Source organism: Ranitomeya variabilis, chromosome 7 (assembly GCF_051348905.1).
Source record: "Ranitomeya variabilis isolate aRanVar5 chromosome 7, aRanVar5.hap1, whole genome shotgun sequence".
Classification (NCBI taxonomy): Eukaryota; Metazoa; Chordata; class Amphibia; order Anura; family Dendrobatidae; genus Ranitomeya; species Ranitomeya variabilis.
The window spans coordinates 167,464,030-167,482,225 of NC_135238.1; the positions used below are offsets into that span (position 1 = coordinate 167,464,030).

The 18,196-nt window shown below is 41.6% G+C and overlaps 1 protein-coding gene across 2 annotated transcripts in view; it reads right to left on the minus strand.

Annotated features, from left to right (window-relative positions):
• ERBB4 (erb-b2 receptor tyrosine kinase 4) overlaps positions 1 to 18,196 on the minus strand; it is a 1,241,858-nt gene that overhangs the window by 216,383 nt on the left and 1,007,279 nt on the right. For both annotated transcript variants that reach the window (XM_077272252.1, XM_077272251.1), the window contains exon 20: positions 7,425 to 7,610. In XM_077272252.1, coding sequence (XP_077128367.1) covers positions 7,425 to 7,610 — 186 coding nt within the window. The remainder of the gene's footprint in view (positions 1 to 7,424; positions 7,611 to 18,196) is intronic.

Below are 18,196 nucleotides of genomic sequence, written 5' to 3' on the forward strand. Positions count from 1 at the left end.
ATGCATGGAATTGTAATTGTAATTATTCCACACATGGAATAATAATACCCCTCTTACCACTGCACTAGGACAAGTGGGAAGAGTCGGGCAAAGTGCCAGAATTGGCGCTTCTAATAGATGCACCTTTTCTGTGGTGGATTCAAGCTGCTATTTTTAGGCTGAGGAGGGCCAATATCCATGGCCTCTTCCCAGTATGAGAATACCAGGCCCCAGTTGTCTGTTTTAGCTTGGCTGATTGTCAAAAATAAATAAAAAATACAACATGGGGACTTCTGCATTTTGGAAAACCAGAGAATATAAAGCAGACAGCTGGGGGTTGAAGTCCACAGCTGTCAGCTTTACCTGCTCTGGTTATCAAAAATAGAGAGGAAACCATGCCATTTATTTATTTATTGCACAGGTTCCTTCTGATGAATACTCTCATCAACCTTGCATGCTCTCGCTGCTATCAGTAGCACTCTCATCAGTCGATGCCTGTGATCCGCGGTAACCTTTTTACCTCCAGTCAGAGCTGTTGTCTCATATTCTGTCATCTGACAGCGTGGAAGCAACAGCACACTGACCAGCGGTAACAATCTGACCGCTAATCAGAGCCAGTGTTTCCCAAGCTGTCAAACAGATGACAGCATTGGAAACAATGAATGTTTGCCCCCCCATTCATCTAAATGGTGTCCGGATTCATGTCCGAGTTCGGGTACCTTTCTGGTACTTTTTTTTAAAATGTTAAGCCAAACCCGCTGGACCCATGCATCTACGGGTTTGCCCATTTCTAGTTGTGTTAATTGGAAAGTGGACTTTCTTTATGGAGTACTGCGTTCATCTTTATTACATGCGCTTAGAAGTCCCAATGGGTCAGGGTTTTTGAACACGATGCAATTCTGTATCACGATTTTCTACTCCTTTTGTCAACTTTCAGACCAAGTGACTGAGTATTTAAAAGAAGGAGAATTATGTTTAGGAGTGGTGTTTTTAAACAAGGACTGGATATGGACATGTGGCAGGGTATCAGTCTTCCTGGATAGGTCCTGGTGTTATCGTGGTCAGCCTTGGTCAACGATAGGATGGGTTACCAACAGACTGAAAGGTCATAAAGACAGAGGCGAACAGTCCCCAAATGTAGCCTTGGCACTCTCAACAGTATCGCTCAAAGATTAAAATAAATAAACTGAAAAAAATTAAAATACAATAATCACATTTGCTATAAAGGTGTCTATAAAAGTCCCATCTATCGAAATATAAATACACTTAACCCATGAAGTAAACGCAGTAAAGATAAAAATGATCAAATCACTAGAATTGCTGCTTTCAGGTGCTGCATTCCCTCAAACAATTAAGGGCAAAAAGATTTATTTTATTCACTACTTACATACTGCAGCGCTTTACATGGATTATTATCACTGTCACCATTGGGACTCACAATCTAAATTCCCTATCAGTGCATCTTTGGAGTGTGGGGGGCACCAGAAAACACCCACACAAACATGGGGAGAACATTCAAACTGTTCGCAGACGTTGACCTTGGTGGGATTTGAACTAAGGACCTCAGTGCTGCAAAGCAACAGTGCTAACCATTGAGCCACCATGATCAATTAGATCAAAACGTTGGATGCACCCCAGAATGTTACCAACAAAACTACAGCTAAGCATTAAAAAAATAATCCCTTATACAGTTCCACTGAAGCAAAAAAGAAAATAATTGGTTTTGGAAAAGAGTAAAAAATACTTTTTTTTTTTTTTTTTTTAAAGTTCAGAATTTTTTTTTGAAGCCACTAAAATCCTTACAATAATCACACTGACCTTAAGAATTATGTCGCCACACAATGAATGCCATAAAAACAAAATCCTCCCCAAGAAACAACGGTGGAATAGCATTTTTATTTCACCATTTCAATAGATTAAGTGGCACAATGAATTCAAAAGACATCTCGCAACAAGTGTTGATGGAAAAAAATAAAGAAAAAGTTATAGCACAAAATTTCTAAAGCAAAAAAAAAAATAAAATAAATAAATCTGTAATATGTTACAAATGCATTTTTAAAGTTTTAAATCAGTCCCTGCAGGTTTAGAATAGAATAGATAGAGCGAAATAGAACAGAGGCTTTATACGTTGTATCTGAAGGACAAACATGCGGAGAAATATCAATGTCTGCACTGACAGTACTAATTAACCCACCATTACAGGTGGTGGGCGGCCGCAAAGAGGGCACAGAAGGATAACCTTTAGCCTCCCTGCAGTTTATCTAATAAATATAATTCTATCTTTAGGTACATAGCCTACAACCTTATGGTTTCATACTACACACAACAGGAGACTGATCTCCCCAAAATCACATGTGCATGATCTGTAGGTAATGGTGGGGCTTACTGTAAGCTACAATGAATGCCGCTGGCAGGTACATACCGGGCACAGACCTAGGCACAAATCAGCACGCCATGTAAAACAAGAAAAACAAACTAAACCTCACATTACTTCAATGGGGAAATACAACCGTATGCAGAAATAACTGGTAAAAATGATGCTTTCATCTGTTAGAAATAATGTCCCTATAGAAGTTACTGTAATATATTCGTACAATGCACCGAGGAGATATATTCAGATATTCAGAAAGAACTGTGCGGTGCCGGCATATGGTGAATACCTAATTTTTTTGTGCAGTGATTAGCATAACTTAAAAAACAGTCACGGGGGCTTCAGGTAGACGGTACTAAGGTTTGGCAATGCTTAGCTGTAAAGTTGGCCGTACTGTATTGGACTCAGTCGTGTAGCCTGACCCAAGGGTATCGGGCAAGAGAGAAACAGGAGCCGCAGAGAGGATGGCCCCATTGTGGTATGTGAGGATTTCCATAAGATGTTCGCAAAATATCAAGATTCAGAAATGAAAGGGTTAAATAGCCAACTGAGCTCGGCTACATCAGAAATAGCCAAGATTGCATTACATTAAGTTTCCACGATGAGTTTTTGATTCTGCATGTTTTATGCAGCGTAAACTGACCGTCGGGGCGTTTTTGAAATGCACCACATGTCAATTTCACTTGCGGGTACGCCGAGTTTGATGTGCAGATTTTCCCCTTAGAATGGCCTTAAAGGTAAAAAACGCACATCCATTTTTAGCGCGTTTACAGTAAAAAACACAAGTAATCCGCACATGACTGCATCAATAAAGTTTTGCCAAAGAAAAATACCAGGGAGAATCAAAAACAAAGGAGCTTAACATAGAACATGACAAACCAAAAATACAAAAACGTGATGAAAATGAGTAAAAAAACGCAATGATATCTATCTAGACAAATTGGTGGTCTTTCCCCATGGGGATTGACTGGTAAAAGGTATAATGTTGCACCCTAGCAGTATCACATTTATAATTTGGGTTTATAATGCTTATTGCAACAATTGAGTCTTGGTGAGTGGATATCAATATTTTGCACCAATTTCCAGGTATCATTTTCAAGAATGTGGGACTTACTGAATTATACCTTTTACAAATACATTTAATTGTCAATTGACAGGATCCCTTTAAGTTTAACATCCGTACTCTGTACCATAGGGAGGAGGAAAAACGACAGTACACAGAACTCTGATGCTTAGCATTCATTTTATTTTTTCTAATTTGGAAAATAGAGTTCTTATTCTTGTCTTTGAACTATCAAATTGCTAAATGTACTTTCTTATTCATGTCTAAATAATTTGAAAAAAGCCATACCCATGGTATAATAATTCTTATGTCATTGAACTTCCAGTTCAATTGATATTCGGCATTAAAGAGAATATGTAACTGGGTTTTTCCATCTAAGAGCACAATAATGTAGAGACGGAGACCCTTATTCCAGTGATGTGCCACTTTCTGGACTGCTTGCTGTACTTTTGATAAAATCATTTTTATTAGCAGGAGATTATCACTAGAGGACTAGTAAACCAGCTACAATGTAATCCTCCATATTCATAATCTCTCATAACCTCACCCCCATCACCGATTGTCAGCTTTCTGCCCATGCACAGAATGCTTTCTGCCTATGCACAGAAAGCTACCAATCAGTAGTGTGGGTGGAGTTATATAGAGCTCAGCACTCAGAGAATGCTACATCTGCAACAGAAAAAACAGGGATGTTATGAAGACTACAGCAAGCAGCTCAGTAAGTGCCACATCTCTGGAATCAGGGTCTCTGCCCCTACATCATGTTGCTCTTAAATGGGGTACAGATTCCCTTTAATAAGTTGGTCTTGCAGTTAAACCTGCTAGAGTTAGCAATAACTAATGCTAGTACTTTTGTTAGTTCATGCCTTTATTCTTCTAATAAAAGTTTTCGTTTTTTTTTCAGATTTGTCAAGTGCGCCTGGCTACGAGGAAGCGAACAGTTAATGTGGTTAATTTACCACAAAACAAGAGTCTAAATACTTAGTGTTAAGCACAGTGGAATTAGATTTATTGTGTGTATACTGCAGTTGTTGGATAAGTAGCTTTCGAAAATCAATATTTAATTAGCTCACTCACTGTTTTATTACGAGCGCCGCTGAGAATCGCAGAGTATTTTCCCGGCTGCCTTCCCTAGACACAGCTTTGGTTTCTCTGGAAACAGGCACTAACACACCGGGATTTCACCGTGGGGGCCGGACCCCCCGATCCCAGAGAAGACAGAGATGTCACACTGTTTGCATTTGATCTAAACTTGTAAACAAGTCCCAGCTTGTGGTCTTTATCGTAATGTAATGAGAAAAGGACATTTTAGACCATCTCCCACCTCAAGGCTCCTTAGCCCGCCTTTTGCAGACCTAGCACTCTCAGCAGAGCTCCGGCAGCTGTCGAGCTACAAGTGCTCTCATGTCTGGCAACAGATGGGTCTTTATCTGCTATTTATTACAATGTAATTAAGATAGCAACTCTATCACAATCTCCATTTTAATATCTCTAAAAATAATCTTCCTAATCTCAGATGGGGCCTAATTTCAGTACAGCAATAATGGGACCATCTGAATCTAAACTCGCCCGTCCCATTGTGCCTAGGAGCGGTACGCAACCATTACAGTATAGATTACAATGATCATTAAGTATTAACAGATGCTAAACTGTTTCTAAAGATGTCTCCCGAACAATAGAGAGTTATTTGCAGATCCTTCTTGGGTCTCGTTCACAACGACCTTTACGTCAAATCAAGGACTATTGTATGGCCATCTTGAACATTAGGGAATCGTTATTACTATCTTCATGATTAGATTGGGCATGCTGATACTATGTTCTTAAACAAAGCAAGGAAGGGTAAGCAAGGGTATAAGATGATTAGGGACAGAAAGTTCTCCTTGAATCTAGAAATAATTTTGTATCAGGAAACACAACTTTCCATTGATGGCTTTGTGTCACGGGTAAGTCAGAAGCTGCAGACAGTCGCACTGCATCTAGCTGCAGAAGGTCTCTGCGTTTGGCTTTGCAGACACCTTCTTAACCCTTATGACTCTTTGACCCAGTGGCAACCGTTCTCCAGCTGTAATAGACACACATGGACCTGGGTGTTTATAGACTCACAGCCTGCTACTGGGAATCTCCAGTGATATTTCCATTTTCCCGATGAGACTTGGAGCTATAGTTCGGCTATCTTTCTCTTTAGTGTTGCTGGAGGACGTCTGTGTTACATCTCTGAGTCTACCAAAGATAAGTGTGTTCATCTTACTTGTCTATCCCAACTGTCTTTAGTAGTAGTGGGGATTGACTAGTGCCTACCCCATCCTTCCCTAAGTAGGGCTTATTGCAAGGGTCAGGCAGGAATTAAGTTTCTGCTCGACGATAGGTGCAGAACCTATATAGGGATATTTAGGGCAGACAGGGTGACTTTAGATCTGCCTAGGGGTATCCACTCCCTTCTTCCCTTGTGTTGGGCTCCCTTCTCCTCATCCCTTCATGTTGCACTTAGTCTTTCCTACTCTGTGCATAACACTTTGTGTGTTACTCTATGCTACAAAAGAGCACACTAAGCGTAGGTTCGGCCTACTCTATTTACTGAGTGTCCACTAGTATTGTTCAGTGAAGACAACAGGGACGGATATACTATTGGTGCAACTTGTGTGGCCGCACAGGGGCCCAAGAGGTACGAAGGGCCACTTCCACCTCCATAGCAGGTGGAATTGTGCATTATGATGAGCTATTGGTCTGCAAAGGGGCCATATACTGTTCTTACACAAGGGCCCTCTTCTGTCTGTGCCCGCGAGTGGATGACATAAGTGTTCAACTAGAGCTGTCATTGAATTAATACACTATCAACAAGAATCAAATGGATAAGCGTGTCACTGGTAAAATTGGTAACAGAAATGGGTTATTCCATAAAATAACATTCCCCGCCCATCCATGAGATAGCTAATGACTTCCTGATTGTTGGGGCAACATGATTACTAGAAATTGTAATCTCAAGCCAACCATTTATCCTTGCTTACTCTAGCTTCATTATGATTGTCTCCATTCCCTCTATAGACATTGTATAGAGAGATAGGGCACCACCGCCCCATTAAAACTCCTCCTTAGGCTAGGTACAGAATAGGCATAATCTCTAATCTGAGAGAATCAGGTCGATTATGCAATTCACACTTTGATCAAAGATTTTGATCAGAGTTTGATCAGAGTGGGATCATAGTATGAATTGATTCTCTTGGATGAGGAAAAGATGGAGAGAAATACATATCTCCATCTTGTTCTTGTGTCAGTCCGTGGAAATCCGTGGAAGTCGGACTGCATTCAGATTTCATTTGATTGCAGTCTGATATTTTCCACGCACTCATTGACTTGCATGGTCGAGTGCGATCCAAATAACTAATCAATCTCAGGTATGCAGCAAATTTGGCATCTTCACAGCCGCATACATTAACATTGGTAAGAGTGTGATCTGATGTGTTGCAGTCACGAAAAACAGGAATCTTGGGATTCTTCGTTCTTTTAATCAGTGAAAATTCCAGCAGTTAATTTCCAGGGATGAGACATTTATCACCTATAATGCAGATAAGTGATGAATGTTTTTTTTTGCAAAATCTTAAATACAGAGTTTCTTTAAAAAAAAAGCTCGAATTGAGATATTTTAAACCACTTTTAAAATACTGTACAGAGAATCAGATCATAAATCTTGGTTTAAGTACTTTGCAGTCAGCAACAAATGCTTTAACAAAGTATAAGCTTACTGGTCCATTTGCGCTCATAGGTGGTGCACATCAGACACGTATAGCGGAATTTATCTACTGTATTACAAAAATGTTTCCTTCAACTGAACAAGAAAAATCTTTAGAACTGTATTCAGAGAACAGATGCTGGATACAAAGGCTGGATCAGGTTGCTGTTCTGGGTGCTACTTTCTCCATCATAGACCTGCTGTCTTTAGCAAATACTCGAGTATATTTCAATTCCTTTATCTTTTCTTATTTTATAAATAATCATCGAATAGTTCTTCCTTACCTTTGCTATCTGAACACACCAGTTCAGAAGGAGCTGGGAACCAATGTTATCCTTGTGTTCATGGACATAATCCAAAAGGCATCCGTGAGGCATCAATTGGGTGACCAGTTGAATTGTAGGACTCAGACAGACTCCAAGTAAGCGAACTAAGTGAGGATGGTCCATGCTAGCCATAATCAGCGCTTCCTAAAATTAAAAACATAGAATCCAGTGATTTATAGTCACTAACGTGTAGTATTACTACATAGATAAAAATTAAACAATACATTGGTACAAAGGAGAGGAGGAATCAAATCTGCATTCACGAACAACATACTTCTTTTTTACCTGATCCTTGGGGGTGGGACATAGAGTTATTGCATATATAATTATGCAGCCCTTGCAGAATGTAATAAGTAACACTACTTTCAATTATGTTTACAGAATAAGCTGTCCTGTGTATGTAACTGAGGACTAACTATTCTTGGAAGTTCTAGGACATGTGTGTCGCATCTTACCCATTTTCCCTTCTGTGGCCTCTAATTTGCAATTGACTCTGGTGGGAGCACATAAGCTGCTGAGATGTCTCTCATACAGAGTACACAGAAAAGAGGGATTCCTGCTCTTCTTTTCTTACTTAGCACAGACAGAAACAACTGCAGCATGGATGAAATTATACAGCAGTACTGAATAGTGTAGATGTGAATCCATGCATGGGTTGAGATAAAAGACTTGTTAGAAGACTCAGCATGATCTTTCTGTGCCTCCCTTGCTTGTTTCTGCACTCTGCTCCTAACTCCAACTCTCCCTCCCCTCTCCACAGAGTATAATATGCTGTTTAAACTGATCATTTATTGTGCTGACAGCCTATCTTGTCTTGAGCAAAATGGAGTTTAGCTGTTTTTCAGAGTTTATGGATAACTTCAGCAGGCAGGAATGGGGATGAGGGTATCAAATAAGTGAAAAGGAATCAAATTTCTCTAATAAGACATGTTACAACTTTTTTTATGATCGCCTTGATTTATTTAAGGCTTGTTGAAAGTACAGTTCCTATTTAAAGGGAATGTCACATTAAGACAATTTTTCGAAAGCCAATCAAGGGAGAATGCATGTCTCTGCTTAAGATCACTCCCACAATAAGCCTGGGCACATGGTTTCTGCAAAGAGTTCTTCCCATTATGGAATACATGTAGGGCTATTCTGGCTCGCTAACAGTTTTATCTTCCAGGACTCCAGCAAGTTGTTGGCAGACATCAACAAATCTTTGTTAAGAGAGGGGATTGCCCAGATGGAACAAACCCTTTAATAAATGTGTATACAATAAACTCCTAAGCTTCCCTTTGCAGGCAATAATCTTATCATTCATCTGTACGGCTACTTGAATGAAAACAGGCGATTTGGAGCTCTGAAAATGGAAAAATGTGGCTCCATCCCTTGTAAAAAATATAAAATCAATCAGCTCAGACATGAGGCCCTAAAATATAATGATGTTCAAAGATGGAAGTGCGTTTTAGTTTTGTAGAAAAATAAAATGAAATTATATTCTTTTAATTGCTTCCTCTAACAAGAAAAAGCAGATGTCTTGGTTCTGCATTCTCCTGTTATAATGGGAAAGAAAAAAAATATATATTTAAAATTACAACAACCTGACATTGCTGAGTTGGTAGAAAGAAATCCAAATGCCTGAACAGTTGTTGTGAGATGTACTGGGCTTCAGGACGTGTGCGGCATTATAAGAAGGCGTGCTACACCAGGGACAAAGTTCCAGTTATTGAGAATAATTGATAACAAAAATCTTATCAGCCCTCAGCATATTTCTAAAATCTACAAGTGAAAGGGGCTGTCCAGCAAGGAAAAAAATAGGTTTAGAAATGTTCAGAATATATACAATGTGCTACTATTCTATTTATTTGTTAAAATGTTGAAGGCATTGAAAGATGGATAGAACTAGTTAGCAGGAACTTAGCAGAAGCCATGATTTACAGCCTTTATTCTTGAAAATTAATATCCATTTTAGGTAATGTAGTAAAACAGTTCTCTTTTTCCTGCGGGTGTAAAAAGACTTCTGTCTTGGTACCTGAGTCCATACAAGCCTTGCTCATTGACAGATACTGGTTGTGTGTGTTCTTGTCTCTGGAGCATTGCTCCTAATTTAACCAACAATGGCAGATCTGGAGACCCTTTGTGTCTCACTCCAAATTAACTCTAGGGGTATACTTCTGTCTCAGAAGTGCTCTAAGTATATTACATATACAGGGTGGGCCAAGCTCACCATTGTTTTTCTTGTGAAATTCTCAATAAGTTTGATCTGTCACATGACCCTTTTCCCATTGGAAAAAATAAAGTTGGATCCAAAATGGCTGAATGGTCACCATCCATCTCGAAAAGTTTCCCCCCTCCCATATACTAATGTGCCACAAACAGGAAGTTTATATCACCAACCATTCCCATTTTATTTTGGTGTATCCATTTAAATGGCCCCCCTGTATAATTCATATTATAATGTGTATATATCTTGTGTATATATTATATGTGAACCAGCGAGGAGAAGCGAGTCCTGGCTCTAAAACCAGAGTGCTGATATATGCTTGCCCTGTTGTGAATCTGCTTTTGGGCTCCTTCTGGTGGTGGCTAGTGGTACTGGTGACTCGGGTCTGTTTTCTTTCTCAGTTCACCTGTTTTCATCAGTAGTGGGGTGTTCCTATTTAATCCTGCTCTTCAGTCATTGCCTTGCCGGCCATCAATGTAACCAGAGCCTTTCTGTTGCATGTTCCTGCTCCTAGACTACTGATCAGCTAAGTTGGACTCTTAGTCCTAAGTTTGTTTGCATTTTTGTTCCAGTTTACAGTTAAGTCTTTCTCTGTAGCTGGAAGCTCTTGTGGGCTGAAATTACCACTCCGGTGTCATGAGTTGACACATGAGTTTTAAAGTAATTTCAGGATGGTATTTTAAAAGGGTTTTCAGCTGACCGTGCAGTTCCCTTTTGTATCTTTCTACTATCTAGTAAGCGGACCTTGCTTTGCTGAACCTACCTTCATACTGCGTATGTCTTTTCCTCTGAACTCACCGTTGATATATGTGGGGGGCTTCTGTCTCCTTTTTGGGGGAATTTCCCTAGAGGTAAGCCAGGTCTGTTTTTTCCTCTACTAGGGTAAGTTAGTTCTCCGGCTGGCGAGAGACGTCTAGGGATAAAACGTAGGCACGCCCCCCGGCCACTATTAGTTGTGTGGTAGGTTTAGCTCACAGTCAGCTCGAGATTCCATCACCCAAGAGCTCGTTCATAATTTATGTGTCCTGACGTTCCCCTGCCATTGGGAACCATGACAGTATGGCCGGCCACGTGTTAAAACTGTTGGCAGAAGAAAGGAGAGAAAAAGAAGTCTGCAATTTTTTTTTTCCCTCTGTGTTTGCTCTATAGTTGAATCAGTTGCATTTCAGCTCTAATTGCAGTCTTTGTCTCCCTCTCCTTCTAACCCTTGAATGGCTCTGATCTCACCTGCTTAAAATGGATCCTCAGAGTTTGGCTACAGGTTTGAATAATCTTGCCACAAAAGTTCAAAATTTACAGGATTTTGTTATACATGCTCCTATATCTGAACCTAGAATTCCTATACCAGAGTTTTTCTCCGGAGATAGATCTCGTTTTCTGAATTTCAAATATAATTGTAAATTATTTCTTTCTCTGAGACCTCGCTCCGCTGGAGATCCCGCACAGCAGGTTAAGATTGTAATTTCCTTGCTGCGAGGTGACCCTCAAGATTGGGCATTTGCATTGGCACCAGGGGATCCTGCGTTGCTCAATGTGGATGCATTTTTTCTGGCTTTGGGGTTGCTTTATGAGGAACCTAATTTAGAGATTCAGGCTGAAAAAGCCTTGATGGCCCTATCTCAATGGCAAGATGAAGCTGAAATATACTGCCAAAAATTTCGTAAGTGGTCTGTGCTTACTCAGTGGAATGAGTGCTCTTTGGCGGCGAATTTCAGAGAGGGTCTCTCTGATGCCATTAAGGATGTTATGGTGGGGTTCCCTGCGCCTACAGGTCTGAATGAGTCCATGACAATGGCTATTCAGATTGATCGGCGTTTGCGGGAGCGTAAACCTGTGCACCATTTGGCGGTGTCTTCTGAGAAGGCGCCAGAGAATATGCAATGTGATAGAATTCTGTCCAGAAGCGAACGGCAGAATTTTAGGCGAAAAAATGGGTTGTGCTTCTATTGTGGTGATTTAACTCATGTTATATCAGCATGCTCTAGACGCACAAAGAAGGTTGATAAGTCTGTTTCAATTGGCACTTTACAGTCTAAGTTTATTCTATCTGTGACCTTGATTTGTTCATTATCGTCAATTACCGCGGACGCCTATGTCGACTCTGGCGCCGCTTTGAGTCTTATGGATTGGTCCTTTGCCAGGCGCTGTGGGTTTAATCTAGAGCCTCTGGAAGTTCCTATACCTCTGAAGGGTATTGATTCTACGCCATTGGCTAGTAATAAACCACAATACTGGACACAAGTGACTATGCGTATGACTCCAGACCATCAGGAGGTGATTCGCTTCCTTGTGTTGTACAATCTACATGATGTTTTGGTGCTCGGATTGCCATGGTTACAATCTCATAACCCAGTCCTTGACTGGAAAGCAATGTCTGTGTTAAGCTGGGGATGTCAGGGGGCTCATGGGGACATACCTTTGGTTTCCATTTCATCATCTATTCCCTCTGAGATTCCGGCATTTTTGTCTGATTATCGTGATGTTTTTGAGGAGCCTAAGCTTGGTTCACTCCCTCCTCACAGACATTGCGATTGTACCATAGATCTGATTCCAGGCAGTAAATTTCCAAAGGGTCGTTTGTTTAATTTATCCGTACCTGAACATGTTGCTATGCGAGAGTATATTAAGGAGTCTCTGGAAAAGGGACATATTCGTCCTTCTTCATCTCCCTTAGGAGCCGGTTTTTTCTTTGTATCTAAAAAAGATGGCTCTTTGAGGCCGTGTATTGATTATCGACTCTTGAATAAAATTACAGTCAAATATCAGTATCCTTTGCCACTGCTGACTGATTTGTTTGCTCGAATAAAGGGGGCTAAGTGGTTCTCTAAGATTGATCTTCGTGGGGCGTATAATTTGGTGCGAATTAAGCAGGGGGATGAGTGGAAAACCGCATTTAATACGCCCGAGGGCCATTTTGAGTATTTGGTAATGCCTTTTGGTCTTTCAAATGCCCCTTCAGTCTTTCAGTCCTTTATGCATAACATTTTCCGTGAATATTTGGATAAATTTATGATTGTGTATCTGGATGATATTTTGATTTTTTCGGATGACTGGGACTCTCATGTCTAACAAGTCAGGAGGGTTTTTCAGGTTTTGCGGGCTAATTCCTTGTGTGTGAAGGGTTCTAAGTGTATTTTTGGGGTTCAAAAGATTTCTTTTTTGGGGTACATTTTTTCCCCTTCTTCCATTGAGATGGATCCTGTCAAGGTTCAGGCTATTTGTGATTGGACGCAACCTACTTCTCTTAAGAGCCTACAGAAATTCTTGGGCTTTGCTAATTTTTATCGTCGATTTATAACTGGTTTTTCGGATGTTGCTAAACCATTGACTGATTTGACTAAAAAGGGTGCTGATGTTACTGATTGGTCCCCTGCTGCTGTGGAGGCCTTTCGGGAGCTTAAGCGCCGCTTTTCTTCTGCCCCTGTGTTGCGTCAGCCTGATGTTGCTCTTCCTTTTCAGGTTGAGGTCGACGCTTAAGAGATCGGAGCTGGGGCGGTTTTGTCGCAGAAAAGTTCCGACTGCTCCGTGATGAGACCTTGTGCGTTCTTTTCTCGAAAATTTTCGCCCGCCGAGCGAAACTATGATATTGGTAATCGGGAGCTTTTGGCCATGAAGTGGGCTTTTGAGGAGTGGCGTCATTGGCTTGAGGGGGCTAGACATCAGGTGGTGGTATTGACCGATCACAAGAATCTGATTTATCTTGAGTCTGCCAAGCGCCTGAATCCTAGACAGGCGCGCTTTTCGTTGTTTTTCTCTCGGTTTAATTTTGTGGTCTCATACCTACCAGGTTCTAAAAATGTGAAGGCAGATGCCCTTTCTAGGAGTTTTGAGCCTGATTCCCCTGGTGATTCTGAACCTACAGGTATCCTTAAGGATGGGGTGATATTATCTGCTGTTTCCCCAGACCTGCGACGGGCTTTGCAGGAGTTTCAGGCGGATAGACCTGATCGTTGCCCGCCTGGTAGACTGTTTGTTCCTGATGATTGGACCAGCAGAGTCATCTCGGAGGTTCATTCTTCTGCATTGGCAGGTCATCCTGGAATCTTCGGTACTAGGGATTTGGTGGCTAGGTCCTTCTGGTGGCCTTCCCTGTCTCGAGACGTACGAGTTTTTGTGCAGTCTTGTGATGTTTGTGCTCGGGCCAAGCCTTGTTGTTCTCGGGCTAGCGGATTGTTGTTATCCTTGCCTATTCCGAAGAGGCCTTGGACTCACATCTCTATGGATTTTATTTCTGATCTCCCTGCTTCTCAGAAAATGTCTGTCATCTGGGTGGTGTGTGACCGTTTTTCAAAGATGGTTCATTTGGTACCCTTGCCTAAGTTGCCTTCCTCATCCGAATTGGTTCTTCTGTTTTTTCAAAATGTGGTTCGCTTGCATGGTATTCCGGAAAATATCGTTTCTGACAGGGGGACCCAGTTCGTGTCTAGATTTTGGCGGGCATTCTGTGCTAGGATGGGCATTGATTTGTCTTTTTCGTCTGCGTTCCATCCTCAGACTAATGGCCAGACTGAGCGAACTAATCGGACCTTGGAGACTTATTTGAGGTGTTTTGTGTCTGCGGATCAGGATGACTGGGTTGCCTTTTTGCCGTTGGCAGAGTTTGCCCTCAATAATCGGGCTAGTTCTGCCACTTTGGTTTCTCCTTTCTTTTGCAATTCGGGGTTTCACCCTCGTTTTTCTTCCGGTCAGGTGGAGTCTTCGGATTGTCCGGGGGTGGATACCATGGTGGATAGGTTGCATCGGATTTGGGGACAGGTGGTGGACAATTTGAAGTTGTCCCAGGAGAAGACTCAGCATTTTGCTAACCGCCGTCGTCGTGTTGGTCCTCGTCTTCGTGTTGGGGACTTGGTGTGGTTGTCTTCCCGTTTTGTCCCTATGAGGGTTTCTTCTCCTAAGTTTAAGCCTCGGTTCATCGGTCCTTATAGGATTTTGGAGATTCTTAACCCTGTATCCTTTCGTTTAGACCTTCCGGCATCTTTCGCTATCCATAATGTCTTCCATCGGTCGTTGTTGCAGAGGTATGAGGTGCCGGTTGTTCCTTCTACCGAGCCTCCTGCTCCTGTGCTGGTTGGGGGTGAATTGGAGTATGTTGTGGAGAAAATCTTGGACTCCCGTATTTCCAGACGGAGACTACAGTATCTGGTTAAGTGGAAGGGCTATGGTCAAGAAGATAATTCTTGGGTAACTGCTTCTGATGTTCACGCCTCTGATTTGGTTCGTGCCCTTCATAGGGCTCATCCGGATCGCCCTGGTGGTTCTTGTGAGGGTTCGGTGCCCCCTCCTTGAGGGGGGGGTACTGTTGTGAATCTGCTTTTGGGCTCCTTCTGGTGGTGGCTAGTGGTACTGGTGACTCGGGTCTGTTTTCTTTCTCAGTTCACCTGTTTTCATCAGTAGTGTGGTGTTCCTATTTAATCCTGCTCTTCAGTCATTGCCTTGCCGGCCATCAATGTAACCAGAGCCTTTCTGTTGCATGTTCCTGCTCCTAGACTACTGATCAGCTAAGTTGGACTCTTAGTCCTAAGTTTGTTTGCATTTTTGTTCCAGTTTACAGTTAAGTCTTTCTCTGTAGCTGGAAGCTCTTGTGGGCTGAAATTACCACTCCGGTGTCATGAGTTGACACATGAGTTTTAAAGTAATTTCAGGATGGTATTTTAAAAGGGTTTTCAGCTGACCGTGCAGTTCCCTTTTGTATCTTTCTACTATCTAGTAAGCGGACCTCGCTTTGCTGAACCTACCTTCATACTGCGTATGTCTTTTCCTCTGAACTCACCGTTGATATATGTGGGGGGCTTCTGTCTCCTTTTTGGGGGAATTTCCCTAGAGGTAAGCCAGGTCTGTTTTTTCCTCTACTAGGGTAAGTTAGTTCTCCGGCTGGCGAGAGACGTCTAGGGATAAAACGTAGGCACGCCCCCCCGCCACTATTAGTTGTGTGGTAGGTTTAGCTCACGGTCAGCTCGAGATTCCATCACCCAAGAGCTCGTTCATAATTTATGTGTCCTGACGTTCCCCTGCCATTGGGAACCATGACATTGCCCGATGCGACAGCGTTATACGAATCCGGAAAGAAAGTAAAACTCGGGTGCTTGCCAAGAAAAAGGGTAACAGCAATGTCCATAAATAGAAAGAGGCAGCACTCACCTTTCCTGGGGTAATCCTTTATTCAGTAACATGCATACATGGCAGTGTGAGACATGTGTGTAGAAAAATGCGGACTACTGCTGTTTTAGTGCTGCGCGTGCATCTATGGGACCCGTAGAAGAACTACACCAGCTAGAACTAGACCAGTTACATAGCCCCTTCTGTAGAAAACTGCAAGGCATTGTGTTTTCTGGTACTTTTCTGTCATAGACAGCATTAAAGGAATTCTCCATCAAAAACAAGTTATCATCACCTATCCATAAGATAGATGATAACTTATTGATCAGTAGGGGTCTGACTGCTGGGACTTTTATCACCATTAGAATGGAGCTGTAGTGTGTATGTTCTACTACTGCCCCATTCATTAGCTATGGGTCTGCTGAGTATAGTGCTAAACATTTTCCAAAGGCCCCATAGAGAATGAATGGAGGGAGTGTCGAACATGCGCCCTGCAGCTCCAATTAATAAGGATAAAAAACCACATTGAGGATAAAAATTCCCGAGTCAGCCAATCCGTGCAGGTTCCAGTAGTCAGACCCCAACGAATCAACAAGGTTTCATCACCAATCCTGTGAAAAGATGATAACTTGTTTTCACCGGTGAACCCCATTAACTTTTTTAGCAATTTGTGCCATAGTAGCTTTTCTGTGGTGGATCATACAGCTGATTTTTATTCCCAATGTGGTTCAGTGAAGCTTAGGTGGCCATAAACCTGTTACAGGTTTACCAATTGTTCTCAACTGAACCATTTTTGTTAGGCATTAACCATTTCACTTCACAAGACCTGACGTTTCCGAGATGCTATGATGCAATCATCTAGTCATCACAACTTGGCCATTGTAAAAGTTGCTTAGATTCTTACACTTTCCCATTTTTCTAGTCTCCAGCACATCAAAGTCAAGAACTGTCTGTTCACTTGCTGATCGTTGTATACATTATACAGCATATACACACTGCTGGTGTTTCGGTCCTTTCTTTAGTTATTTTATGTCCAATGCCAATAGGCAATTTGAGTCCATTCTTCCCATGATACTTAGTTCAACAAAAATGTATTTGTAGATCATGCATAAAACTAATAGTATTTCCATGTAACAGGATGCATAACATTGCAGCCTTTTATCACACCAAGATTATTTTAGTTTAGAGATGACATATGTTATATATATATATATATATATATATATATATATATATATATATATATATATATATTATTTTTTTTTTGTTATAATAACCAGAGATGCATAGCCATTGTTGGTGAATATCAGGGGGTAAAAATGATTGCTATCAAAGATCGTTCTCTAGCAGCTCCTTGAAGAATGAGAAAACAGAATCACAATGACGGAACAGAGAGAAGCGATTAGGCGGACACCCCATGTGGGATCTCTCTATACACTAAGCTTTTTGGACACACAATACAGAATCATTAGCCAACACCTGGGGGACTCTTTACAGCTTCAAGTTTATGTTTATCCTTCAAGATTTCCATTACCACCTTCTCCTCGCAGATAGTCACACCTTAACTTATCGAACAGCTGGATCCAACGGCCGACGTTAAATGAAGAGGTGCTTGATACACGATCCAATTTGCAGAGTGCAGGGATGGCTTATTAATGGAGCAACAACATAAAATTGCATTTCTCCAAAGTCTGATTTTTAGCCTCTTATATCAGGCATCAACTGCTGTTTGAGTAACTTCTAGCATAAAGCAAAAGACCTTACAAGGTTCACTACTAATGGGAAACATAAAACATAATCAAACCCTAATGAAAACTTGATGCAAAAAAATTATAAAATGAGACCAGGAAAACTAGTAGTAAGAAATTGTAAGACATTTAGAACATTCTTCATGGAAGGTCAAATAAAATATCATGTCTAGAGATGGGCAAACCCAACCAATAAAGTTTGGCATCCGTACCGAACACCTACTGTTCGAGTACGGACATCGAACACGGACCTCACCAGGAAGTCCATGTTGCTGTTTGGGTTCGGCTATCCAAACACCGGGTGTTTGTCATGCTGTCATGTGTATGACAGCGTGGCAAACACCACTTCTGATCGGTGGTGAAACCATCCCAGCCGGTAAGAGAGCCACGGTTCTCACGCTGTCAAAAGACAGCGTGAGTGCTCAGTTGTTATCTGAGGTATAAAGTTTACCTCCGGTCACTGGTGCCAGCTGATGGGACAACTGGTGCCAGCTGATGGGACAACTGCTCTTATCATCTGACACCTGCTGCCGGAGCGGATGATAGGAGTATTCATTAGCTGGCTCCTGCGTTGTAAATAAATAATTTAAAAAAACTGGCGTGGGTTCCCCTGTATTTTTGTAAATCAGCCAGGCAAAATTCACAGCTGGGGGCTGCAACCCTCAGCTGTCAGCTTCAGC